The 26676-nt window shown below is 41.6% G+C and overlaps 1 protein-coding gene across 1 annotated transcript in view; it reads left to right on the top strand.

The window, feature by feature from the left end:
- Positions 1-712: 712 nt before the first annotated feature.
- The window catches only part of TMED10 (transmembrane p24 trafficking protein 10), a 31832-nt gene continuing 5868 nt past the window's right edge, over positions 713-26676 (top strand). The window contains exons 1-3 of the mRNA XM_001491905.7: positions 713-1219; positions 17845-17956; positions 22299-22372. Coding sequence (XP_001491955.1) covers positions 995-1219; positions 17845-17956; positions 22299-22372 — 411 coding nt within the window. The 5' untranslated portion in view covers positions 713-994. The remainder of the gene's footprint in view (positions 1220-17844; positions 17957-22298; positions 22373-26676) is intronic.

Raw genomic sequence — 26676 nt, 5'->3', positions numbered from 1 at the left:
TGGTTTGTTAAATCAATAAACATGTTGGTATACATGCATGGTATAGTGGCTGGCACATAGTAGGTACACAGTAAATATTTGTTAAACAAAAGCATGAACGATTACTGTGTAAGTTTGTTTACTGTAGACTAGCCAATTTGATGCCTAAAGTGTTGGTGCACTTAAAACAAACACTTGCCTTCCCTTGACAACGCTTATCTGGTAAACCGAATTAGGTCCTTCTCTCAGGCTGGACTAAAACATAGTGTTTTATTCAACTTAAACACAAAATTCAAATTTAGTTTGAATATTGCCTAGCATCGTAGGCGCTCAATGTTTGCTAAGTAAGATGCACATTCAGAAAGCAGTTACTCCAGCCCAAATACCCGGCTCGGAGCACGAACTGGACGCACGCCCAGCTCATTCACCAGGCGACCTCTACACATTCTCTGAGGTACGGACCCCCCTCGCCTAACAGCCAAAGTAGAATCTTTCCGTTTGGCCTCTCGAAGCGTTCCTCTAAAGTGCCCAATGTCCCAGCTGTCACCCAGACAGAGCGGTGTCTAGACTGCAAACCGTCAGCCTCTGCCCCCGCCCCGCGCGCTTCGGCGGCCGGTGGGCGGGCCAGCGAAGGGCCTTGTGGCTGTTTCCTATTGGGGCTTGGTTGCTATGGTATCACCGACCTCAAAACTCGGCAGGCACTGCTTCCGGAAGTAAAAGGCGAATTACTTCCAGGGCTGCCCGTACTTGCTATGGCCGACTGAGCCGTCACTAAGCGCAGCAAAATAAAGCTCTTGCGGAAAACTTCCAGACACTCTTATTTAAACACTTTAACTCGTGATATAACGTGTTATCACATCGTTTCTTCCCTTTCAAAAGATTTACAATATAGTCTTCCTCTATTTGCCAGTCTCCAAAATGGCGCCGACGGCATTGGGAGGTCAGAGGTGAGTCACGTGGGCCCTCCCGGTTCCGGCGCGGTAGAGGCCCAGGGTGGTGAACAAGCTCCGGCACCATGTCTGGTTTGTCTGGCCCACAGGCGCTGGGTGGCCCTTGCCCGTTAGCGTTGCTGCTTTTATTTCTGCTCGGCCCCAGCTCGGTCCTCGCCATCTCCTTCCACCTGCCCGTTAACTCCCGCAAGTGCCTCCGCGAAGAGATCCACAAGGACCTGCTGGTGACGGGCGCCTACGAGATCACCGACCAGTCTGGGGGCGCGGGCGGCCTGCGCACCCACCTCAAGGTGCGGCTCTGGGCGGCGCGGGACGGGGAGGACAGCCCGCGGGCGTAGGCCAGCAGAGGCCGAGGATGCGGGGGTTGAGGGGAGGCTCAGAGGGCGGTGTGGCTTCCCCCGGGCGCGAAGGGCGCGCGGTGGAGACCGCCCCCTCTCCCTGCACGTTGGCGTTCGCGGGGCGGGGCGGGGCGCCAGAGCCCGGGGAGCCCATGGAAGGGCCGCGAGGCCTCGGCGGATGTGGTGACAGCTGAGCTGGGGCGGCCTCGACTTCGGGTCGTGGTCAGGGTCCTGTACTAGTTTCGGTCCTAGATACCTTGAACTGTCGCTTCGTTCTCCAAAGAAATCTTTGGACGTTGAGTATTTGTGGAGGTTGGCATCAAAAGACACATTGATACCTTTAGGAAAATAATGGAGGCACTGAAGCTTATTGTGAATAAGAAAACCTGTTATTTCGTGAGCGTTAGCCGCATGTCAGGTCCTGTGCTACCTTACGTATGTTACCATTTAGTTCACACACTACCCTGTGAAGTAGGTGCTGTTAGTCTCGTTTTACGCATGAGGAAACTGAGGCTCAGCGAGGCAGTAGAATAAACTGATGTCAGAGCGGAATTGATTCTTATTTTGGGAGTTAAATAAGGTGAAGGACAAGTGCTACGATCTTACACTCTCCTGGCTTTTTATTTTTAATTCCTGTGGTTGATTAAATTCGACTGTTGGTCACAAAATGGTCTCAGTCTCTAGTCCTTTCCTTTCTGGTACCCCAGAATCTGGACTTGGCCAAGTTTTATGTAAATTTCGACGATACTCTTGGGTGGTGACAACTACTCTCATGATGCCAGTTTGCGGTTGGCATGACTGAGCCCGATCCTTGAAATTTTATTATAGTTTGATAGCAGTCAAGATTTGACTGAGTTGTGGGTAATTTTATTCGTTCATAATAACGTGTGTTTTGTTTCGTTTAACAGAATGGGTCTTAAACCAAATAAGAAAACATTTTTACTTTTTAATAGAGCTTCAGGTATAATAAGACCATAATTTATGTTTAAGGTATTGGAACCCAGGAGTGGTAATAGATGCAATTTACTAGTACTTGATTTAGGAGATAAAAACTTTTCAGGGCTGTTGCTGAGTGACCTATCCTTTCGTTATTCTCTTCAGGTACCAAACTTCTGTCTGGCCAAGAAAGCCATGATGGCATAATTTTGGAGACTTAGATACAACATTTTGGGGTCATGCTTCTGACTCTTCAAAGGATGTAGTGCATAGAATCGGGGAATTTGAGCAGTGAAAGAGACTTGACTCTCATCTCTGGTATTACTCTTATCTCTGATTTGTATTTATATTGTAAAACCTTTCGGTGGCTCACTGGTGCTCATCTGATGAAGTTTAAATTTCCTGATGTGCTCTGTAGTGCTTTTCATGATCTGTTCCTGAAACTTTATATACTTTGTCACACCCTACTTTGCCTTTTGCACATGAGCCATCTTGAACAGTACCCTAAACTCACTTTTTTCTGAATTGTAACTACTTATTTTAATACCTTGTCTTCTTTATTAGACTGTTGGTATCCTGAGGGCAGGAATTATTTTCATGTTCGTATTTTCCAGGATGTCAAGCATACTGCCTTGCTTCTAGTAAGCAGTTAATAAATACAGGAAGCATAGTGTAGCATGACCTTATGGGAGTTACATCTCTATCCAAGGCTCCTGAAGGGACCTCAACAGCCGGAGTCCGTACATCTACACACCAGCATTTTGCCATCACTCAGTTGTTCTCCCTATGTCTGCCCTGTTCTCTTGCTACTAACCAGTTTAATTGAACTATTCCTGGGGTCCTAAACTCGGATGCCAAATAGGTAACATAAATGAATGAATTGGGCCAGGTATAAGAAGGACAGCAGCAGTAATGATAAATGCTGGATAATTGGGAGTAGTGGAAACTACTCCAATTAATTTGGAGTGGCCAGTACTCATCTCTTGTTGTGGATCTTGTCGGCACATCTTATTTTTCAAATGAAGTCGGAAATCCAGATTTGGATGTGAAAACTGATTTTTAAATGTCACCAACAAATTCAAATTGGTTGTGGCATTGTTTTCAGTTTTATAGAGAAGAGTACAGTCAGTCCAACATTTACACAGTACCCAGATTGAACAGTTATCAGGGTCTCGCCGCACTTGTGTCTTAATTGCTTCCGCCCTCTTATTTTATGCTGAATCGGTTTACGGTAAATCCCAGATATGGTATTTCAGTCCTGCATACTTCAGCATGAATCTCTTAAAAAGTATGAGCATAATCACAATATTATGTGCCTCTAATCACACTGCACAAAATTACCAATGATTCCTTAATGCCAAATTCAGAGTTCTCCACTTGTCTCAAAAATATTTATTTAAAATTAATTTGTTGTATTTCTCAAGTCTCTTTAATCTAGAGCAATCCATTCTCTCTCTTTATTTCATGCTTGTTGTATTGTTGGAGTCAGTTGTCCTTAAAGAATGTCCCACATTTTGGATTTGTCTGTTACCTTGAGGTGTCGTTTAACCTGTTCTGTCCCTCATATTTCTTGTAAAAGGAAGCAGCTGTAAAGACGTACTTAGAGTCCGGTTTATCTTTTTGCTGAGGGTACTTCATGGGTGGTGAGGTGTGCTTCATGTGGCAGAGCACATGGTACTTTTTGTGTCCGTCAGTGCTGCTTATGTTGATCAGTGGGTGCACATGTGTAGTGTCCTACTGCTGCTGTAACAAATTACCATGAACTTAGTGGCTTAAAACAACACACATTTATGTTACAGTTCTTAGGGGTCAGAAGTCCTAAAATCAGGGTGTCAGCAGGGCTCTGTTCCTTCTGGAGGCTCTGGGGGAGAATCCGTTTCCTTGCCTTGTCCAGCTTCAAGAGACCACTTGCATTCTTTGGCTGATGACCCCTTCCTCTGTCTTCAGAGCCAGTAGCATAGTATCTCCAAATCTTTCTCTCTTGCACCCACCTCTCTCTCCCTCCTCTGCTTCCATCATCTCATCTCTTTCTCTGACTCTCCTGCTTCCCTCTTTCCCTTATAAGCACCCTTGTGATAATCTCTTTTATCTCAAGACCCTTGATTTAGTCACATCTGCAGAACCCCCTTTGCCATGTAAGATAACATATTCACAGGTTCTAGGAATTAGGATGTGGACATCTTTTGGGTGGGGGGTGTTACTCTGCCTACCAAGGTGGTAACAGCCTGAAGCCTCCATTGTAAAGCTTCCCACTGATCTTTCATTGATGACTGCTGTGTAAATTTATTATTTCATTAAGGTTGTGAAAGGAAGATTTTCTAATGCTGTTATTCCTTCCATATTTATAAAGTTTATAGTTCATGTAGGAAAGGCAGGATAAATGCAGAATTCATTGCTTCTACTCAGCAGTTTTCAGAGTAAGGAATTCTTGGCCTTGTCATTTCCAATGTAGTCTGAAGAGGTTTTTTTTTTAAGTATTATACTGAAATAATTTTTTGTTTGTTTCAGTATTTAGAGTCATCATTTTTGTCATTTGCATTTGTTCTTTATGCTCACATGTCCCTTTGGCTCCTATATCCTTTGAGACAATCCTGTTTGGCTTTGATAGCTTCCCTGTTTTGTGGAACAACAAGGTGTTCTAGACTCGTCTTTTGTCCGTCCAACCTCTGACCTGGAAGCAACTATTCTTCCAAGGAGTTCTGGCTCCTTTTTGTGGGGAATGGTATTTTAGGGACCACAGGCTGTCATTTAAAAAAATTTAGTATGCTGTGCAGGCCACGAACACATTTGTGGGCTTGATCCAGCCCCTTAGCACAGTTCACAACCTTTTTCATAACATCTGTTTGCTTAGTTCTGCTTTCTCTTAAAATTTGACTACTCATGGCCCAGACTCTGCCTCAAGGATTCTCTCTGTGGATCACTTCAGCTTCTGAAGTGCAGCTCCTGAGTGCAGGAATCCACTTGGTTCAGCTCCGTTTATATGCCAGGCCACATTCTGTTCTCTGAACAGTCAATTGATTGTCTTTTCTTGGGTCATATGTCCACCCCTAGTTCAAGTGGCTGTGGTTTGTGTTGAGGTTAGAAGAACTGGAGACTTTCTGTAGTGCAAAACCTGGTCAGCTGGGCTTGGCATTTAGTTGTTGCTCTGAATGAGGTAATCTCTCTTAGAAGGATCTTTGTGAATGTAGTGCCTTAATTGACCTAATTCACCTTCCTGTGAAGGAGCACCTTAATGTCCAATGAATAAATACATCAATATTATCATATATCACTCTATGTTGTAGTTGTGTATTTACCCATCTCCTTAGATAGACTATAAGCTCCTTGAGCAGAGACTATGTCTCATTCATCATTGAATTGCTTGTGTCTATTACAGTGCCTGGCGTGTAGTAGGACTTCAACGGAAGGAATGAATGAACAAATGAATTGGCACTGTCCTAGCCTCATGTCTGATCTTTCCTTCCTTCCTTTTCACCTCTCTCCTCCCACTCTTGCCTCTAGCCGTACTGAACACCTTGCAGGTCTGTGAATACAATGTTCTCTTAACCTTGACCAGTCTTTGCCTGTTTGCCTCTCCTGTGTGCTTCCATTACATCCTGTTTGACATGGCACTTTTCATGTAGTGTGGTGCTTACTTTGTGAACTCCTTAATGTCTCTTTCGTCTTGTGGCTTCAGTTTAATGTACTATGTACGTGTTGTTGGACAACTGAGTTGAATATTTTAGTCTGAGAGAGCAGCCCTGTGGTGTAGTGGAAAGAGCTTGGATCTGGAGTTAGACAGATTTGGGTTCAAATCCCAGCAGCTCCACCCCTTAAAGAGTGTATGGTCTTGGGGGAGTTATTTAACCCTTCTCCTCGGATCCCTTATCTGTAAGATGGGGATCATAGATCTCATAGAATTGTTAGAAGGACTAATTGAAATGGATTCTTTATTGTGCAGGGCCCATTATGGTGGGCCAGAGATGTTGGTACTCATTCCTTTCCTCTCTATTGAATGAAAATTGAATCTCTAATCTGATCCCTTGCCCCATGTCATTGCAGTGACCAGATAAAGAATATTTTAATGAGAGGAATTCTGAGCATTTTGTTTATGGTTCTCCCATTCATTCAATAAATATTTATTAAATATTTAGTATATGCCAGAGGTATCTGGAGCTATGGGGAGGAAGAGCAGACAAGGTCCTTGAGCTCTAGTGGGGAACAAATAGAAAAACAAGTTAAAAAAATATGTACAATTTCAGGTAGTGATTAGTGAAGAATCAGGCAGTAGCGGGTAGGGAGTGATTGATGGGGTAAAGAGTATTTGAGTGGTCAGGGAAGGCCTTTCTGAACAGAGAGAGAAAGGGATTGAAAGGATGGGTGGGACTCTGCTGCAGGGATTTCTGCTTCAGGCCTGTGTTGAGATGTGTTCTGTGTTGAGATTTCCAATTGAGTTCATCCCATACCACCTTTCCCTACTTGATTCACAAAATGAGGCTAAACCAGGCTAATAGTATCAGATTTAGAGACTTTGCTGCACAAAAATGAGGCATGAAGTATCAACTGATCATTCCTAGTGAATATACAGGTTTCCTCATTACTTCAGGTCCATAATAATAGCCTGTTGTAGTGACTCAGAATCTCAACTGTTGGGGCCGGCCCTGTGGCCAAGTGGTTAAGTTCATGCGCTCTGCTTGGGCGGCCCATGGTGTCGCCGGTTCGGATCCTGGGTGCGGACATGGCACCGCTCATCAGGTCATATTGAGGTGGCGTCCCATATAGCACAACCAGAGACACTCACAACTAGACATACAACTCTGTACCCCGGGGGCTTTGGGGAGAAGAAAAAAAATAATAACAACAAACAAACAAACAAAAAGGATTGGCAACAGATGTTAGCGCAGGTGCCCATCTTTAAAAAGAAAAGAATCTCAGCTCTTGGTTTTGAATTGAAAAACATATTTTCATTAAGACTAGATGATACAATAATAGTTTAATGAGTTCCAATACCATTTATTATTTAGCATGCTTGTTAATAGTGAAAATTGGAGTATGAATTAATTTTGGGGAATGAGATGAGTTGTTGCCTAAGGCCAGTTTATACCTTGGAAATAGATTGCGGAAAGAGAAAAAGCAATGTGAGGAGTTGTCATAATTATAACCAGAAAGGAAAGAAAAGCCTCATGGTAATAATTTAAGTCATTTGTACTTTTTTAGCCTCTTCCAAATAATCTAATTGGTCTAACATTTTTTTGTTGTAGTCATTTTTCAAGAGTACTAATGATAATTAACAATTCATTTTGCTAAATGAGATTATCTTTTACTTGGATATTATACCCAGTTATGGTCCCAATCTTTCCCACGTAGCTTATTGATGAGAAAGCCAAACAGACCACTTGAAGAGTTCCGCCTTGAATCATAGGCCTATCACAATTTAAGCCTAAAAATTATCAAGAAGCGTTTTGGCAGTTGGGAACCATTGGCTAATAACTGCAGCCCTCTCCCCTCAAAAAAGCTGTAGGAAATGATAGTGTATATATATGCTGTAGTTTTGAGATGATTTTATTTGGAACAGTTCTGTTTTAGCTTATTATTACTTTGTGTCTCTACTGAGGGCTGATCTTTTTCTGTTGGAAAAAGTATCTCTTTCCAGTTTATATTTGATGTGACTGTTGTCCAGTGAGTCTAGATCTAGAGAAGGGACTGCTTACAATTTGAAATTGCTACACCGTATCTTTATGATGACTTCTGAAGAGTGAGTCTAATTTCTAGGAAAATGGAACAGATTATAAAGGTAATTAAGTGGGGTGCAGTGACTCCTATGCTGTTTCTTGTGTGAATTGCTGACAGGTGGTTGATCCTGAGCCATTGTCCCCATATGCATACGCAGCCTGGCAGCCTAGACAGTAGAGCTCTGTGTGAAATCAGCCAGCTGGCCACAGACCAGAGTTTGGGCTCCCAAACAAGCCTCCAACTTGAGGGAGGTTGATGTCATCTGCTTTATCCTGTGCCCCCAGCCTCATTGTTCAACATAACGTGTGGGAAATCAAGGGACTAGTTGTTAAGAAAAAACAAGGCTTTGTTTGTGCCTAAAAGGGTCACGCTGGAGGTTTTTACCGTAAATAACTTTGGAACAGTATGAAAAAAAACATTTGATCTGGCTTCACCCCCGCAGTAGTATTGTTAGGGCGTCAACTGGTCTTTCGTTCTCATTCCCCTCCCTTCCTCCCTCTTTCTTCCTTCCAACTCTTCTCCCCTCCCCGCCCCCGGTCAAGCATGACGTATCGCCTCTGTTGAGTTAATGTAGCAAATGCTGATAGAAGCAGGAAGAGAGCATCTATCCATTATCACACCACTGCCTGGAAATATTCCACACTTTTCAACACTTCTACAAGCCTCCTTAAGCAAGACTTCTGTGCTGTGTATGCCATTGCTGAATTGTGTTGGAAATTTGAAAGAGTTTAGTGTTGCTAAATGCTGCTGTGGCCTTTCTAAGTTTGACTTTGTTCTAGGTAAAATCTAGATGTGATCCTTTGATTTCGGGGATGCATTTGATGGACTTGGTACTTGCTCTTGTTTGAAGGATCAGTGTAAATTCATTTTATGACCATTAAATAAAGATTCCAGGCCATCAGAGTTGTCTGTATACTTCATGTTTGAGAACAGTGGTGACATATGGTAGCCTTTTGAAAATATTTCTAATACTACTTTTCTAGTCTAAAACCACCGTATCATCAATGATTTGGTGTTCTTTCTGCCTTTTTGTATCTTAGACTAATAGACCCCATGGCTCGAGATTCCCTTGAGAACTCTTACCAAATGAAGCATATAGACCCACGACCGCTGATCATTATATATGCATACATAGTCCTCTTTTCCCCTCCCCCCACACCTAATGTGGTTGGGGCCTTCATGCAGTTTATTACTTAGCAGCTTAACAAACAAACACACACTTCTTTTCCAGGAGTGCTCCCATAGCAGCAGAGGTCAGTCAGCTTGCAGCTTTGGCATACTTAGTGAAAATTTGAAGTTGTAATTTCCTTCAAATAATTGGCTCCTGCCTGCACTCTGTCTTCCTCAGGTTTATAATCAGCCTGTGGTGCAACCCTGAGGATGCAGTGTGTATATATTATTTTAAGGGTAACCATCAACCTTGTAGTTCCTGAATGACTAACTCAGGAATCTAGAAACTTCATGTCCCTTGTAGAAGCTCTGTTATACATTGAATAAAGATGAACTGAAACAGAAACACCTACCCTCTTCTCCCTTTGAGCAACAGTGCAGCATAGTAGTTAGACTGAAGGTTCTAGAGTCAGACCTCAGGTCTGTGTTCAAATCACAGTTGTGCCACTTAATAGCTGTAAAGCCTTGGGTATGTTCCTTAACCTCTCTGTGCCTCCTCTGTAACATAAGGACAGTAGTATGTACTTCATGAGCTTATTGTGAGGATTAAATTTAATACAGGTAAAGTGCCTGGAACAGTGTCTGGCACGTAGCAGGCACTCAATAAATGTTACTATTATTGTTACTATTGTTGTTATGATAACTGTTTGTTAGTGGTAAATCAAAACTCCATAAACATTTAAGTCACTAACCATACTTCCAACCTAACAGTGCCAAAGGATGGCAAACTAGATAAAGTACACTGCATAGACTAAACCCAGGGATGATTAGGTCCCGAATGGTGAGTGCATGGAAACCGAGAAAAAGACAGGTAAACTCTCAAGGAAGCAGCAGCAAGATTTAGAAATTGAAGGGATACAAAATGTCTAATAGCAGGTGTTCAATGAAGTGTTAGCTGGTGACGCGGGATAGTATGAACTACAAGATGACTCCAGCACTTCCTACATGTGAAGTCCATACTTTATTCAGATTTCCTTAGTTTTTACCTAATGTCTTCTTTTCTGTTCCAGGATCCTATCCTGGATATGTTACATTTGAGCATGTCTCTTTGGGCTCCTCTAGATTATGACAGGTTCTCAGACTCTCCATGTTTTTGACAGCCCTGTGAGTTTTGAGGAGTACTCGTCAAGTATTTTTGTAGGATGCCCCTCTAATGAGATTTTCTGATGTTTTCCTCATGATAAAACTAGGATTATGGGTTTAGGGGAGGGAGACCACAGAGGCAAAGTGTCATATTCATCATGTTATATCAAGGGAGCATACTATCAACGTGATTTATCACTGTTGATATTGACCTTGATCATCTGCCTGAGGTGGTGTCTGTCAGGTTTCTCCACGGTAAAGTTACTCGTTCTCCTCTTTCCATACTGTGCTCTGTGGAAGGAAGTCACTGTGCAGCCCACACTTAAGAGTCGGGAGTTATGCTTGACCTCCTCGAGGCCGCCATTTTTACATAAATTGAGAATCTTCTGCATGGGATATTTGTCTCTTCTCCATTTGTTTGTTTGTTTGTTTGATCAATTGTAACAGTATAGATGCATGGGTATTTATTTTATACTTTGAATTACAATCCATGACTACTTTATTTTGTGGCTCAAAATGTTTCAGCTTTGGCTGTTGGGAGCTCTTTCATTTGGCTCCTGTGTCCCTTTGACATACTCCTATTCTTGTTTTTTCTTTTGGTTTGTTTTTGAGCACTTCTTTCCTTTCTGGCACTACAAGATGCTCTGGGCTCATCTTGTATATTTCCTGCTCCAATCTGGGGATCAGCCATTTCTCCAAGGAGCCCTGAGTTTCTTTTTTTAGAGAATGGCATTAGAAACCAAGATCTGGGTAGATAGTATTATTTTTAAGACATCTTTTCCTGGTACTTTTTTTTTTTTAATTGTGGTAGCAGCAAGTGGCCGAAAGTAGTCCCAGCTTTCTTGCAACTTTATTTTTTATTTATTTATTTTTTTTTGAGGAAGATTAGCCCTGAGCTAACTACTGCCAGTCCTCCTCTTTTTTGCTAAGGAAGACCAGCCCAGAGTTAACATCCGTGTCCATCTTCCTCTACTTTATCTGTGGGACGCCTACCACAGCATGGCCTGCCAAGCGGTGCCATGTCCACACCCAGGACCTGAACCGGTGAACCCCGGGCCATTGAGAAGCGGAACGTGGGAACTTAACTGCTGCGCCACTCGGCCAGCCCCCTCTTGCAACTTTAGAGTAAGGCTGGAATTCTGTAAGCAGCAAGAGAGGCTAGGGTGGGGAAAGAAGTGGCAGTGCTGAGGGCAGAGAACCAGGGCACAGAGCATTCGTCTAGCTCCTTCAGGTTCTACCCCTGCAGTAGGTCAGGCGGATCGTTAAGTAGGGTCACTAAAAGTCCCCATTTGAACTGCATTTGTATCTTTAGCAAGGCCATGGTTGAAAATGGAGGGTCAAGTATTGGTCACAGTCCTTTTACAAGGACCTTCCTGATAAATTATTTTTCGTGTTTAGTTCCAGGAAAATTATCTCTGAAGATAAATTTGGGAGCTTTCATCAGGAAAGAAATTATGTGTAACCCAGCTTGTTTCTCTTTTAGTCTTTTAATCGTGGCTTCCAGAAAGCTTAGCGCCATAGTTATCGTACAGATATCATTTGCTCAGTTCAGGTTCTTGACAGCCTATTTGTTTCTTCCTCCAGGTGAACTCTATTCTCTTTTATTTCTTTTTTATTTTTCTTCTTCTTCTCCCCAAAGTCCCCCAGTACATAGTTGTGTATTCTAGTTGTGAGTGCCTCTGGTTGTGGCATGTGGGACGCCACCTCAGCGTGGCCTCATGAGCGGTGCCATGTCCACCCCCAGGATCCAAACCGGCAAAACCCTGGGCCGCTGAAGCGGAGCACGCGAACTTAACCACTTGGACACTGGCCGGCCCCTATTCTCTTTTATTTCTAATGGCTTTATTTGCCTAGTGTTTGGGCCTAAGCTAAGGATCCTTTTGAAGTAGGCAGAGTATTATCTTGAATGTTTGGTAAAGAAATGGGGGGAGGCTTCAGGAGCAGAACCTGCTCAGGAACCTGTTTTCTGGCCACTGCCTAGCATGGTCCAAGAAAATCCAATTCTAAATGAGTTTATTTTCCCAGTGTCCTGCATTCTCCCTTATTTAACAGTTTCAGTGTGAGTATTCACATATTCTTGACATCAGCTACTCTGCATATACAATTAACACTATTTTCCTACTTTTTAAGTTGTGAACTTTGGTTTGCTTTTCTTCAGAAGGTGTTATCTAGAAATAAATCTTTATTACTTCCCATTCCTTGAGGTCATATGGGCAAATTTTATGGCTTAATGTTACCTTGTTTAATTAAGAACTTTGCAGTAGATATTATGTGTTTTTTATTGTTAAAAGGGAAGAAAGAAATCCTTTAAGAGCTTGCTGTTAGAGTATGTGAAAGTGGCAGTTATTTATCACATTACCAAGGTGGTTTTCTAGTAGGATTTAAGAAGAAAAAATAAAATCTCTCAATTCTTGAGAAACCAGATGATCTTCTAAGGTGATCTGTAATGAGAACATTTTAATTAAAGGAAACCTAAAACCATCATTTCAGCCTATTAGACTTTGCCAGCTGGGGCTAGTCACTGAGCTTGGCCCAGTTTTCTATTCTCTAATTTTAGCTACCTGCTGATTTATGTAATTATATTGGGGTTAGGGCATGTGATTTTTTTTTTCTTAAGATCAATGGCTTGGCCCCTAAACAGCTGCAAAGTTATGAACTACGTGGGAAACCTGCTGATTTTCAGACAAATTCTAGGATCTGTTAGAATACCCAGCAGTCCATAAGCGCTTAATATGAAGGTTAAGCTGTCAAGTTGCCTGCCTGGATTTCCAAGTATCTGGATAAATAACCCTCATATAGTTGTGTCAGTTGAAGGTCATAGGGAGTATAGAACTACGGAGGCCTTGAGGCAATTGTGATTATTATCACACACTATTTCTGGGAGGTAAATTTCATGCTGATAAAGGTGCAGGCAGTGATGAGTCCTTGGCCTTCAGCCGCTTGTAAATCGTTTGAGTCTTTGCCCTGGAATGAATCTTTAATATGTTTTCGGATGTCACAGGAAAAAACCACCAATGCAAGTGGTTCTGCCATGACTGTAGTTCCTTAGTACAGTGTAGGAGAGGACAGTTTAAACAGTTTTTACCCCTTCTGAGTACCAGTTTTTGGAGGTGTGAATTGTATCGGAGTCTTTCAGAAAAACATGGTAGGCTTCTTAATTCATTTTGCAAAGTACTCGATGAAGGATTTTTGCCAGTGCCTTATTAAGTTTTCTGACTGCATTTAGGCCCTTTTCTCATCCATAGATGCTCCTGTTCTTAAATTAATAATTTTTTTGAAGAACCCTTTTAATATCTTAGGAGAATACAAAGAGATCATAAGCTATTCTTCGAGGAAATAAGATGGTTGGGCAAATGTATGCCAAATCATGTAAGCCCAATTAGGTTGTTTGCCCCATGCCAGTGACCTGGCCTCTTTCCTTACCAGGGGATGTTGACATCTGTGATGACTCTTCAGTGCTGTACCCTCGATGCTCATTCCCTGCTGTCCTCTACTGGCTTCATTTACGTTGAAACATTTCTAGCAACCTGTAATCTTTTTCTTCTTCCTTTAGAATTAAAGTAGTACAGTGAGCAAATCTGGAAGCTTATTTTTATCCCAATATGTCTTGGAGAAGTTCCACATTTTCTGCAACTTTATTCGTAGGAGCCAAATCCAAATTAGAGTTTTTAGATCAGCTTGGGATGTGAAAATCTGTTATTCCTGCAGCCTCTCTTTTTGAACTTCCTCTTTTCTCTTATGAATTGTCATTGTGCTTTTAGGGGCTAGGGAGTGGGGAAGTGTAGTATCTGATGGGTGAACAGATTCTGAAGAAAGGAAGAGTGGAACCACACTGGCAACTACACCTTGCTTTGGGATTTGATTAGTTCCCAGACCTTTTTGCCCTATAGTTTGTGTATATCCCCGGTTCTAAAGCGGTCCTTTGTTATGCTTTTTGTTTTAGTTGATGATTCAGAAAAAGTTATCACAGGACCAAGAGGCCTTTAGGAATCTTCATGGCTAAATATTCCTCTGCAGATTATTTGGTTATTGCTGACTTCAAGGCCTCTCCCTGTGGATGCCTGCTAATCCCTCTGAGGTGGAGAGTGCAAACTGAACAGTGCTGCGTCCCACTTGAAAGGACTCTCAGGCTCTCTGGCTTGCGCTGCCCCAAAGAATCCATCAGATTGTTAGTCTTTCTTGGCGTCTGTGCATTCCACTTCTTTCAGACATTCCTTTTGTGAGGAGGCAACGTGGAATGTGGAGAGAGCATGGGTTGTAGACTGCTTCAAATCCACGTACACAGTTTATTAACTCTATGATCAGGGACAAGTTACTGAGTTTCCTCATCAGTAAAAAGGGGATAATAAGACTGGCCTCTAAGGGATTGTTGTGAGGCTTAAAGATTATGTGTAAAGTTTATAGCATAATTCCTTAATCCTCTTGTCCTTCCATACCACTCAGTTGCAGAACCCTAAGCCTAAATCACTTAATACTTTTCTTTGTTCCTGCATCCTGGCTGCTAGGTGTGGCTAGAAATCCAAGGTCTATGACCTCAGCTGAGACCTTGCAGTTTTTTAATGTGATTTTAGTCAGCTTTCTTCCTATCTTATGCAGAGGTCAGAAATTGGTGGCCCAGAAGAACTTGGTTCTATAGGCATCTTTTGTTTGGCCTTAAGATAGTTTTTCAAATGCTGGGATTGGTTGCAAGGATTTAAAAATTATGAGATTTCAAATAAAAGTTAAAATGTCTAGCTTCTTTTGAAAAGTTGGGTGATCTGAAAACCTGGGGTGCTGTAGCAGTTTCTCCCTTGAGACAGTCCCATCTTCTGCAGTTTGCCACTTTGTCCGCCACACCCTGTGGACTTATACTGGTCCATTAGACTCAGTTATGTTGCTCTCTTAATCTGTGGGCGTTTACTTTGTGGTCTTGTCCTGTGGGCTCTCCCTCTTTAAAATCCCTCAAATCTGTCCTCTTCTCTCTATACCCAAAGCCCTCATCGTTTATAACCTGGAGTACTGGAATAGTGTCCTAAACATCTTCTTATCTCTAGTATTGTCCCATTTGAGTCTGTTTTTACAGTATTATCAGATTCACCTTTCGAAATTGCGAATTGAATCACATTACTCTCGTTTCAAATTCTTCATTGCCTTTCCACTTTGTATTAAGTGAAACTGAAACTCCTTAGCATGGTGTTGCAGTTCTACATGTTCTCGCTGCTACCTCTCTAGCCACTTAACCTCTCTGTGCCTCAGTTTCCTCCTGTGGAACATGGGGGAAATAGTAGTTCTTACCTATAGGGTTATAGTGAAGTTTAAATTAAAATGCTTATAAAGCCTTTGGCACAGCAGTTGACACTTAGTAAGTGCTCAGTAAATATTAGCTATTAGTATTGTGATGATACCATGTTTTTGTTTTCGTTTCTGGACCCCAGGCCTTCATATTTGCCATCTTTTCTACTCCGAATTCCTTTCTCCTATCATCAGAATTCAGCTCCTATGTCACCTTCTCCACAGTACGCTCCCTGACCCTCCGTGACCCCGTGGCACCTGTGCACACCTCTAGCAGTGAGCTTTTCATGTTGTGGTGAAGTTGTCTCATTTCTTATTCTTCTCATTTAGGCTCTAAAGCCCTTTGGAGACATGTTGACCATTGTGGATCTAGCATTTTAAATGTGTGACAAATTAATGAATGAGCATCAGCATGGTTCGTGGTAGAAGATACTTGATTAATATTACTGCTGTTATTTTTAGGGAATTTAGAAGAGGTGTGCACAGGTGCCATGGGATTATGGAGGGTCGAGGAGCATATCGTGGAGGAGGTGACGCATGAGCTGAATTCTGAAGGATGAGTTGCAATCAAGGGAAGAATAGGAATAAAGAATTCAGAGTAGAAAAGACAACAAATATGAAGGCCTGGGGTCCAGAAACAAAGACAAAAAGATGGTATTATCATAATACTAATAGGCATGAAACTTTTTTAATTAACCTGTTGACTCAAATTTGTGTAGCACTGATAGCTATTCTTTAGTTAGTATGTTTTTTCCCACAAATGAAATAACTTTATTTCTGACCATAAGTGATATGTGCCTTTGTAGAAAATTGAAAGAAAACAAAAAAGTATAAAGAAGAAATCTGGGGCTGGCTCAGTGACATGGTGGTTAAGCTCGGTGTGCTCCACTTTGGCTGTCTGAGTTCAGATACCAGGCACGCACCTACACTACTCCTCAGGCCATGCTGTGGCAGTGACCTACATGTAAAATAGAGGAAGTTGGGAACAGGTGTTAGCTGAGGGCCGCTCTTCCTCAAGCAAAAAGAGGAAGATTGGTAACGGATGTTAGCTCAGGGCCAATCTTCCTCGCCGAAAAAGAAGAAGAAATCTCACTACTCAGAAATAACTAATATTATTAAAATACTTTAAATATATGCACTTATATTTGTGCTCCTCAATTTTCATATTTAAAATCTCACCTGTAAATGAATCTTATTTTACAAACAGCATTAAAACGTCTAGTTTAATGTAATGAAGTCACTACTATTGTGTTGCACATTTCAAGCAGCTTCCTGTCTTAGGTAATGAAATTGCCTGCTGCTAAGATAGCCATGTGCTCTAGAAAAGAAGCCTGAGATCCAGTCTGTCATATTACCGTGTTATTCCCTTGCTTTATATCTGACCATTCACTTAACCAATGTATGCCACTTCGTCTGTGCTTACAGGCCATTCTCTAGGAATGCAGCAGTTTAAGTTTGGAGAACTCAAGCTAACAACCCAGAAGAAAGGAATTAATCATCTGTGGAAGCCAAGAATGTCTTTTTTAGGAGAAACTTCTTGTTTATGCCCTGTACCTCTCCCATTCCATGTGGCCATTGGCATAATTAACATGAAATTTGTGGAAATGGATCTCCCAGATGTTCCTCTCTATGCATGCCTTCTTTTCCTTTTCTCCTTGTATCTGGGGTCCCATTTCCACTCTCCCCCCCCCCCCACCTCCACCCCATCAAGATTTGTTTTACAGAGGAAGTGTATTCTTATGCATCTTTCTCCTTTTTGTAGTATATTCTTTTGGTGATTGTCCACTTCCATTTTTGTGACATGTCTCTTTCTGGGGAGTGATACAGGTCTGCATTCTGTAAAGTGAACTTTTTCTAATAACCCCAATTTATATCAACTGTATTAACTTTTTGTTAATGGTGAGACATTCTGTAGTGGCAACAGATTTTAGCCTGCAGTGTGGGTAGGCTGTTCGAATGAATGAAGCTTGCTGTATTTAGGTTTCGTCCTCTAATCCAGTTCCTGGATTTGGGAATGGTTAGAATATAGTCATTGTAATGAGAAATATCAACTGTCTTTTTTTTTGAGGAAGATTAGCCCTGAGCTAACATCTGCCGCCAATCCTCCTCCTTTTTGCTGAGGAAGATTGGCCCTGAGCTAATATCCATGCCCATCTTTCTCTACTTTATATGTGGGATGCCTACCACAGCATGGCTTGACAAGCAGTGCGTAGGTCTGCACCCAGGATCCGAACCGGCGAACACCAGGCCACCAAAGCAGAACATGTGAACTTAACTGCTGTGCCACCAGGCTGGCCCCCTCAGCTGTATTTTATAGACAGTGGTTCTTTCCATTTCTCCAGTTTCTGCAAGTTCTCTTCCCAAGTGTTATTTGGTGCCTGTGCTTACTTACCTTTTTATTTTAGATCACAGATTCTGCTGGCCATATTCTGTACTCCAAGGAGGATGCAACCAAGGGGAAATTTGCCTTTACCACTGAAGATTATGACATGTTTGAAGTGTGTTTTGAGAGCAAGGGTAAGTAATCAGTGTTTTCCCTGAATTAAGCATCTTCTCTCAAGTTAGAGCGAGCATAAACTTTCTCTCTTGGGCCAGCAGGAAGAGGAAATGAAAACTACATTTGTTGGGGTGCACGTACATGTAAGTGAAAGTTGGCTAATGAGTGGAGTTCTTCATGTGCAGGAGTAGGCATTTCTTGAATGCTGTGATGTACTTGGCTTGAATGATAGAGTTGAGTCTGGACTAGATGCTAGAAAATATTGCAATTATATGCTAGTGACACGTTTTCTCAGGGATTACAAGTAGGATCTGTCTGACAGATAAGATATGGTAAAGTCAGAAGCAGTTTTGGTCTCCAGAGCACTTGTTACTTCCTAGTGCTAATACCTTTCTGTGGCTTCTTCTGTGCATCTCAAGGCCAAGATCCCATAGGAGCTTGTAGGCTGATTACCTGATGGCTTCTCTGCTCAGTGGTGGGTAAGAAAGCAGATTCCTTTTCACTCCCTATTCTTTGGCTTCAGGAACACTAGACTCTAAAAGCTATATGAATGTATGTTTGTTATATTAGTTGGGACCCTCTTGGGCTGCAAGACATAAAAACATAAACTGGCTTGAAGATAAGGACCATTTGATTCCCTGAACCTGGAAGTCTGCATTGTGGGGCTGACCTGAGGCAGGGCCGCATCTTGGGGTTTTAACAGTATCATTGGAACCTTACTTCTCTTTTAGTGCTTCCTTTCCTTGCTTCCATTTGACTTTATTTTCAGACATTTTCCATATGGTAGCAAAAGGACTCCTGGCAATTATACCTTTATAGAATGTTCAAAACATGATCCTAGAAGAAGGGCAAGCACCTTTGCCAGTAGATTCTCAAGAATAGCACATCAACCTAGCTGCTTTCAACAGTTAACCAAGAATAGACTCCTGTGTACTGGGGGGATTTGGGGAGGAAAAGCGAAAAAGAAAAAAAAGAATTGACTCCCTTGATCTAAAGTGCGTCAGTTATTTAGCCTAAAAGCTAAGGGAGTTCACCTGAAGTAAATGGAATAATAGATTAAGAATAGAAAATTATGGGGGCCCACCCTGTGGCCAGGTGGGTAAGTTCACACACACTGCTTCAGCGGCCCAGGGTTTTGCCGGTTTGGATCCTGGGCGTGGACATGGCACAGCTCATCAAGCCATGCTGTGGCGGCGTCCCACATGCCATATCTAGAAGGACCCACAACTAAAAATATCCGACTGTGTACTCAGGGGGTTTGGGGAGAAAAGGGAAAAATAAAATCTTTAAAAAAAAAAAAAAATAGAAAATTAAAGGTTTTTTTTTTTTTTTTTTAAAGATTTTTAATTTTTTTTCCTTTTACTCCCCAAAGCCCCGCAGTACATAGTTGCATATTCTTCGTTGTGGGTCCTTCTGGTTGTGGCATGTGGGACACTGCCTCAGCGTGGTTTGATGAGCGGTGCCATGTCCGCGCCCAGGATTCGAACCAATGAAACACTGGGTCGCCTGCAGCAGAGCGCACGAACTTAACCACTCGGCCATGGGGCCAGCCCGTAAAGGTCTTTAATAGTGATTTCATGACTGATATCCTTCTCTTTGCCCCAACCCTTGCCGGTTCCAGGATGTCTCCCCACTCTTTTAGACATTTCCACATGGTTGTGCCACTCTTACCTTAAAACCAAGATGTCTAAGACTGTATCCATGAGCTTCTTTTTCTAACTAGTTTCCCTCACTGTTACCACTGTCCTTGCAGTTACTTGGGCTTGCTCACATTTTTGAAATTATTTTTGTCTTTTCCAGTCTGTCATCAAGTTACGCTAGATACTTCTTTCAAAATATCCTTGTATCTGTCACCACACAAATCTGAACTCTAATCTTTTAAATTATGGATTATGTCATTAGCCCTCTAACTGATACTCCTGCTTTTTCTTTTTTTTTAAAGATTTTATTTTTCCTTTTTCTCCCCAAAGCCCCGCAGTACATAGTTGTATATTTTTAGCTGTGGATCCTAGTTGTGGCATGTGGGTGCCGCCTCAGCATGGCCTGATGAGCGGTGCCATGTCCGCACCCAGGATCCGAACCGGCGAAACCCTGGGCCACCAAAGCGGAGCACGCTAACTTAACCGCTCAGCCACGGGGCCGGCCACCCCCGTGCTTTTAATATATCCAAATGCTGCTACCAGATTTATCTCCTAAGATACATCTTTCATCATGTCAGTCCTTTTTCAGAAGCTTTCCTTTCTCTGTAGTGGTAGTAATGTTCCTGTTCTATAGGATGAAACCCAAAATTAGAATTTTCGAGCTGAAAGGGACTTTAGGCATCGTACCATTTAATGGTCTTTATACTCTCGCTCTTGCTTTATCTTTCACTACTCATTAGGCCCCAGCCAGTCTGGTCTGCTTTGCCCTCTAAACCTGTCATATTTATTCATTTGCTGCAATGCTGTCTTCCCATATAAACATGAGTTTATCCTTAGTTCTTTTGGAGTACTTCCCTCAACCATTCTAGCCTGCTCAATTTCTTAATCAATTGATTGCTTGATTGAGCAAATATATATTAAGTGCCCTTATATGCCAAGCATTGTACTAGGTATTTGGGATATAGCAGTGAATAAAACAGAAGTCTCTGCTCTCATGGAACTTACATTTTCATTGGAGCAAACAGACAATAAACAAATATGTCAGGTGGTAATGAGGACTTTGGAGAAAAAGCAAACACCTTGAGATGCTGAGCGTGCCTCAGAAACAACAAGGAGGTTAACGTGGCTATCTCTAAATGGAGCATCACTTACTGATTGGATTATTTATTTAGGCATTTGAATGTATTTATATCACTCACACACACAGCCTTCTGTTGTTTAAATGTGTCATGTATATATGTCTTACATTCCCAATTTTAAACTCTTTGAAGATAGAGATTATCTTTTATTCTGAATTTCTTATATGCTGTTGGTGTGCATGTAGATGCCTAGGAACTAATTTAAAAATATATATGTATATATGTGTATAAATATATAACACACGTTATAGTCAGAACTCAGTTTCTAGTTTCATTTGTGTTCTGTTTATGATATGGAGACCTGATACCTTCTAGTCTTTGGAGCACCTTTTAAAAGATTGTCTATTTGCCTGGCAAATGCAGAGAGAAATTACTGAAGGGTCTTTTTATAAAGGAGATCCTTTAGGACCATGATGTCACCTAAGGGGATAGGCCAGCTGTTCTATGCAAGAGACTGTATGGTCTGGACTCAGACCAGTCAGAGGTCTGTGGTTTTGTGGTTTCACTTGTGTTTAAATAATGCTAATACTGTGCTATAGCAAACAGAAAGATAGTGGAGAGAGTCTGTTAGGAAGAGACTATCTTGATCGTTTGGACCAGGTTGGTGTGTGAGCTGCTTGGATTTCACAACTTTTTAAATGAGGAAGGAGAAGCAAAAATTTGCATAGCATCTCTTATGGGCAATGCTATGATCAGGATTACACATTGGATTTGGGAGGAGACCTCTCTGGGTGCTATTTTTATTTTTATTTTTTGGAGACTTACTGGTCTAATGCTTAGAAAGTATCTGTGAGTTGTCTTAGTTTCTTAATCCTACCTATTCTGTCTTATTTAAATTGCTTTCAAATTGATCTTTCTAGTCTGTCCAAAAAATGTAAACATTGCTCTGTTGACTCTACTATTCCAAAGAGATATTTCTTTCTAAGAAGCATCCCTGAGAATTGTACTCTTATTAAGTTTTTTCTTGTGCTCTTCTCTTTTAAGGATTTTGTGGGAATAGTCATATAGCATTTTATTTGCCTATTGACCAAAATGTTTGAATTAAAGTGGAATATTAGATAAATCCTGTGTTCTTTTCAATATTCTTGTTTGTGTTAAGTAAATCCAAGCTTAGCCTGTACCCAGTAGTCCTTCTCTCAGAATTTGACAGGGCAGCCTTTTCAGATGTGGAAGTGTACTTTTTCAGCTTAAGTTGGTATCCACAGCCTATTGGTCTATATGCCACTCCATCTTATACCGTTTTGACTTTTGAGTTTTATTTCCTAATCCAGTAAGGCTGTTTTTCCTTCTCCTATTCTCTTCCTCTGTAGTACCAGCTGCAGTATCTTGTGTCCTGCCTGCTCAGAGATGTTTGCCAGCAGCATGTTCTTGTTGCTTTCCGGCACCCCACACAGATAGAGGCTTTGTCTGGAATGCTTGTGATTTTAGCCAGAGCCAGGAATTTTCTGCAGCTGAGTAGCGGGAGGAGTTGCGGCTGTTTCCCTCTATTGAGAGAGTAGGGGTTAGGGAGAGGGAGGGTGGGTGGGTGATTTCCCGGAATTTTAAATATTCCGCACAATGAAGCCTTTGATTTTTTTTCTCAGGAACAGGGCGGATACCTGACCAACTCGTGATCCTAGACATGAAGCATGGAGTGGAGGCAAAAAATTATGAAGAGGTATGTCCTGCTGTGACAGCCAGAGGAGGCAGTGGCACGCTGTGCTATGAGGTTTCTGTGACCTAGTCAAGCCAACCAGCTGTGCTTTTCCCAGAAGACTGGTTTTTCTCAGCAGTCATGTGACAACCAACTACAATCTTATTGATATAAAAAGTTGTATTAACAACTTTGAACAATAATTCTTACTGTGCTGTCAGCCAAATGACTGAACCAACCATCCCATAGAAATACGGGTGTGATAAAACACTCAAACATATGCATTAGTTCTCCTGAGACAGACACCAGATAGAGACATATTTATAATTTTTAAAAGCTGGAATTCATTTATATGTTAATGTCCAAGGTTAAGAAAAATGATTTGTTTTTAATTCCTAAGGCTTTTATTCCCAGACTGACAGGTATATAGGGCATGGATTCACTGCTGTTTAGACTAGAATATTTGTGCTGTCTTTGAGACACACAATAGTCAAAAGTAGCTTTTAGTTAAAATAATTTCAGACTTTTAAGGAAGAGAGCAAGATGGAAGAAGAAACTGTAAGAGACTAGGGACAGTGATAATGAATAGTAATTTTTGCTGACAGGAAGTAGTGTAGAGAATAAAAAGTGACATTTAGGTGGTGGGGAGGTGGAGGTGTGCGTAGAATAAGGGGAAGGAGGACTGAGCCTTTTTCGTCTCTATTATGAGAGACTTGGGGGCAGTGCAAAATGGTTTTTCAAATGAAGAGCACCTTTGAAAAACCACAAGAACTGTTTAAGACTAGAGGATTCATCTTTGCAGAAATATGAGTATTTTTACCCAGATCAGTCTTTTTACAACAGTACCTGAGGCTGTGAAGAGTAGATGGGGTACAGGAAACGTAAATGGCTTTTGAAGAATGTAAACTAAATAAACAAAGGAAAGTTGTTTCAAGTGATTTAAGAGAATTTTCTAGAAATGACGGGACAGGAGAAGTTGCTCTTTCTTCATTCAGGACTGGGAAGGGAAATATCCTAAAATGGAAAAAGACTGGAAGTGACTGGCTAATTCTGCACAAGAAAGTACTAGTACAACAATTGCAGCTCTTCAGGTCTTTCCTCTTTTTCCTAGTTCAAGTGTTCAGTTGAACAAAACTGGCTTGAGTTATTTGTAACAGGCAATAAACAGGAGCAAGTGACATAGTAGTGAACGGAAGACTATTCCTGGTAGAGACTTTGATTTACAAGGAGCCTCTTTATTTGATGCACTTAAGAGTAAACTGAAAAATGCTTTTAAACTTTCATGATTCATAAGAATCCTAATTATATTTAAATAAGATAATGTCGGGCCGGCCCAGTGGTGTAGTGGTTAAGTTCATGTGCTCCGCTTCTGTGGCTGGGGTTCACGGGTTTGGATCCTGGGTGCGGACCTACACACTGCTCATCAGTACCTACAAAATAGAAGAAGATTGCCACAGGTGTTAGCTCAGGGACAATCTTCCTCAAGTGAAAAGAGGAAGATTGGCAGTGGATGTTAGTTCAGGGTCAATCTTCCTCACCTAAATAAATAACGAAGCGAGGAAGTGAGTGAGTGAGTAAGTAAGATTATGTTAAAGTGCTATTGTAAGGTATAAAACACTAAGAAAAATGTAGTTGTTTTGAGGTGAATCAGTAAAATGATTTTCAGTTTTTCATTACTGCTGCGATATTCTCAACTTCAGTCCATCCTCTAAGCAAGCATTCATTGAATTCCTACTATGTGGAATGTTACCAGTTGTAGCTTTTTTCCCCTAATATGATCACTATATTAAGGGATATGTATTAAATATAAGTAGCAGGGCTCTTGATTAGACATTAGACATAGCTTGTTCTCCTCAAACAGATGGGATTGTGAGTTTACATATAGAATGATGTGGACATGACTGTCATATAGCATTTTAGAACTCCTATATTTCCTGCAATTTCCGTCATCCTTAGACTTTGTTAACATCGGGAAAGGATTTTTATCTTTCCTGACCTTTTGCTTAACCCAACAGGGGAATCCCTAGCAGAAAGGAAACCACGGTGCTTCCTTTGCCTGCTTCCTGCTTCAGAAGTCTGGCACGTCCTAAGCTTTGCTTTACGCACATGGTTACAACAGCGCTAAATTCTGTTTCTTAACCAAGAAGCTCCTCCCACTACTTTCTTTGGCGACCTAACCCTTTTCCCCTCCAAAAAAGCAGACTGAATTGAGACAGAGGAGGAGAAGTGGTTATGACACAGGCCAAAGACGAGTCTTTTTCTCAGCCTATGTCTAGGCTCCCTTGAACCTTGCCTTGAAACAGCTGATAGTTGTCTCTGGGCTAATGCCTGTGACAAGAACATGGATAATAGAAGCACTTGTTCCCTGGTAATTACCAGACAGCACTGAGTATATGTAGAGGTTTTGAGGTATTTAATTTCAGGCCCTTGAGATAATGGAGAGACTTTATCTCCTGAGGATTTTGGCTCTTTGGCATCAGTATTTAGATTCAGGAAAATGGCACGTTTGTTTAATTTTCGTCGCATCCAATGTATCTTTCTCACATTTGTGGGCTTCATAATTCTGAAATCCCGTGTGGTCCTGTAAAATTCAGTAGTAATCAGTATCTTAGTAGCTGGGCAGAGTACCACACTACCTCCTAAATTGTTATGGAGGATTTAATTAGTTAATGCATGTGGAATTGCTTGTAAACACAATACAAATGCAGGGGGATATTATTTGGAAGACAGAAGGGTAGCCACATTGTAAAGAAGCAGAGAGTCTTGTAGTTTGAATTCTTTAAAGAGAAAGAATGCTTGTGTCCTCAGAAGTAAAGCAACTTTGACTCCCTCTGTCGTATTTGAAGGACCTCTCAGCACTATCTTTTGCCTGTCAGAGGCGGGCATCTTTGTAGAATCAATCTGTGAAGCGAACCATTTCTTTTGAGTTTGAGGTCTGTGAACTAGAGCAGCTGTTTGCAGGGACTTACCATCTAATGTTGCAGTTGTGAGAATGGAGACAATTGCTGTCCCACAAAAGAGCAGCTATCTGACGCATCCTCTAACTCATGGGCTTTGTACGTCCCGACTTGCTGTGGATCTCAGCACCTTCAGCACAACGAAAAATCCCATTTTGCCTAGAGTTCTATTAGTCTGTCATTTGCTATCAACAGATACACCGAAAACACAGTTACCTGGTTGGAGCAACAGCTGAAGACTTTCCAAAAGTTTTATTTCTCGGAATGCCTTCGGGAAGGAGGAACTCGGGTTCTATATACTAGTCCAAAGTCCCATTCATGACATAAGTGAAATGAACTAACATGGGTAAGGCACCTGACACATAGTTGGTCAGTTCAGTAGATTTTAGCTCCCTTCTCCTACTCTTTCTGGAAACTGCCAAATGGCTATGACAGAGTAAATGAGATGTTGCTAAATTTCATTTAGCCTTAAGATTGGCAGTGTTACCTGGACTTATTTTGGCACACTGTTGACCTTTTGAGCTTCTGTGAAGAGAGCTGTGATTCACATACCCCTACACAAATAGACTTGTCCTTGGCTGTAGGTCTGTCTGCTTTATCGTGATTGCGTTAGACTAGATGGTCTCCACTTTTGTTGTGGTGCTTCTCAAATATGCAGGGGCTGTGATGAGTGGTGTGGAGGTAACAAAGTAATTTGACTGAGTTTGGCTTACCACAAGAAGCTTTTCTCTTGAGTCTCAGTGTTCCACCAAGGAAAAGAATCGAGTGGTTCTCTAGAGGCTGGATTCACATGCATTTTAAGAAGCAGTTTTTCAGAATTAACACCTTTCCTTGGTACGATTACATATAACTCCGAACTCTTTAGATTCAAATCATCATTAGAGGAGTGGAAGATTTGGATATAGTTTAAGAAGAGTAATTTTACAGTTATTTTGGAGGTGTGTAGATATGCAAGGAAAGGCTTTATAACTTTTAGGTTTTATAGACAGTACCTACTTTACAGATGAGAGTGATAGATACTGTGGTAGAGAAGACTTTCTCCTAGGCAGTGGGCCTTGTGAAAATGAATTCTGAGTGAAGGTAGATGCAGAGTGCTCTTACCATGCAGGAAGCACTTGCTTCAGGGGGCCAGCGGCACTTACTGTCTGCTATGAGAAAGTTGGCTCCATTGAAGAAGGCATAGAGTGGGCATAACAGTTAGAAGTGTTCACCGTATGTCGGGTGTGTGGGACTATACAAAGTGCATAGCGTTTTAAGTTTCTTGAGTTCAAGGGCCATATTGGTGGAGGAACAATAAAAATTAAAACGATGTGTGATGGAGTGTTAATTGTGTGGCACAGTCTAAGTGCTGTAGGGCTTTAGGGAAGATGG

The sequence above is a fragment of the Equus caballus genome, chromosome 24, assembly GCF_041296265.1.
Source record: "Equus caballus isolate H_3958 breed thoroughbred chromosome 24, TB-T2T, whole genome shotgun sequence".
Taxonomy (NCBI): domain Eukaryota; kingdom Metazoa; phylum Chordata; class Mammalia; order Perissodactyla; family Equidae; genus Equus; species Equus caballus.
The sequence above is the reverse complement of the archived record's forward strand: the minus strand, read 5'-3'. Positions and strand labels throughout refer to the sequence as shown.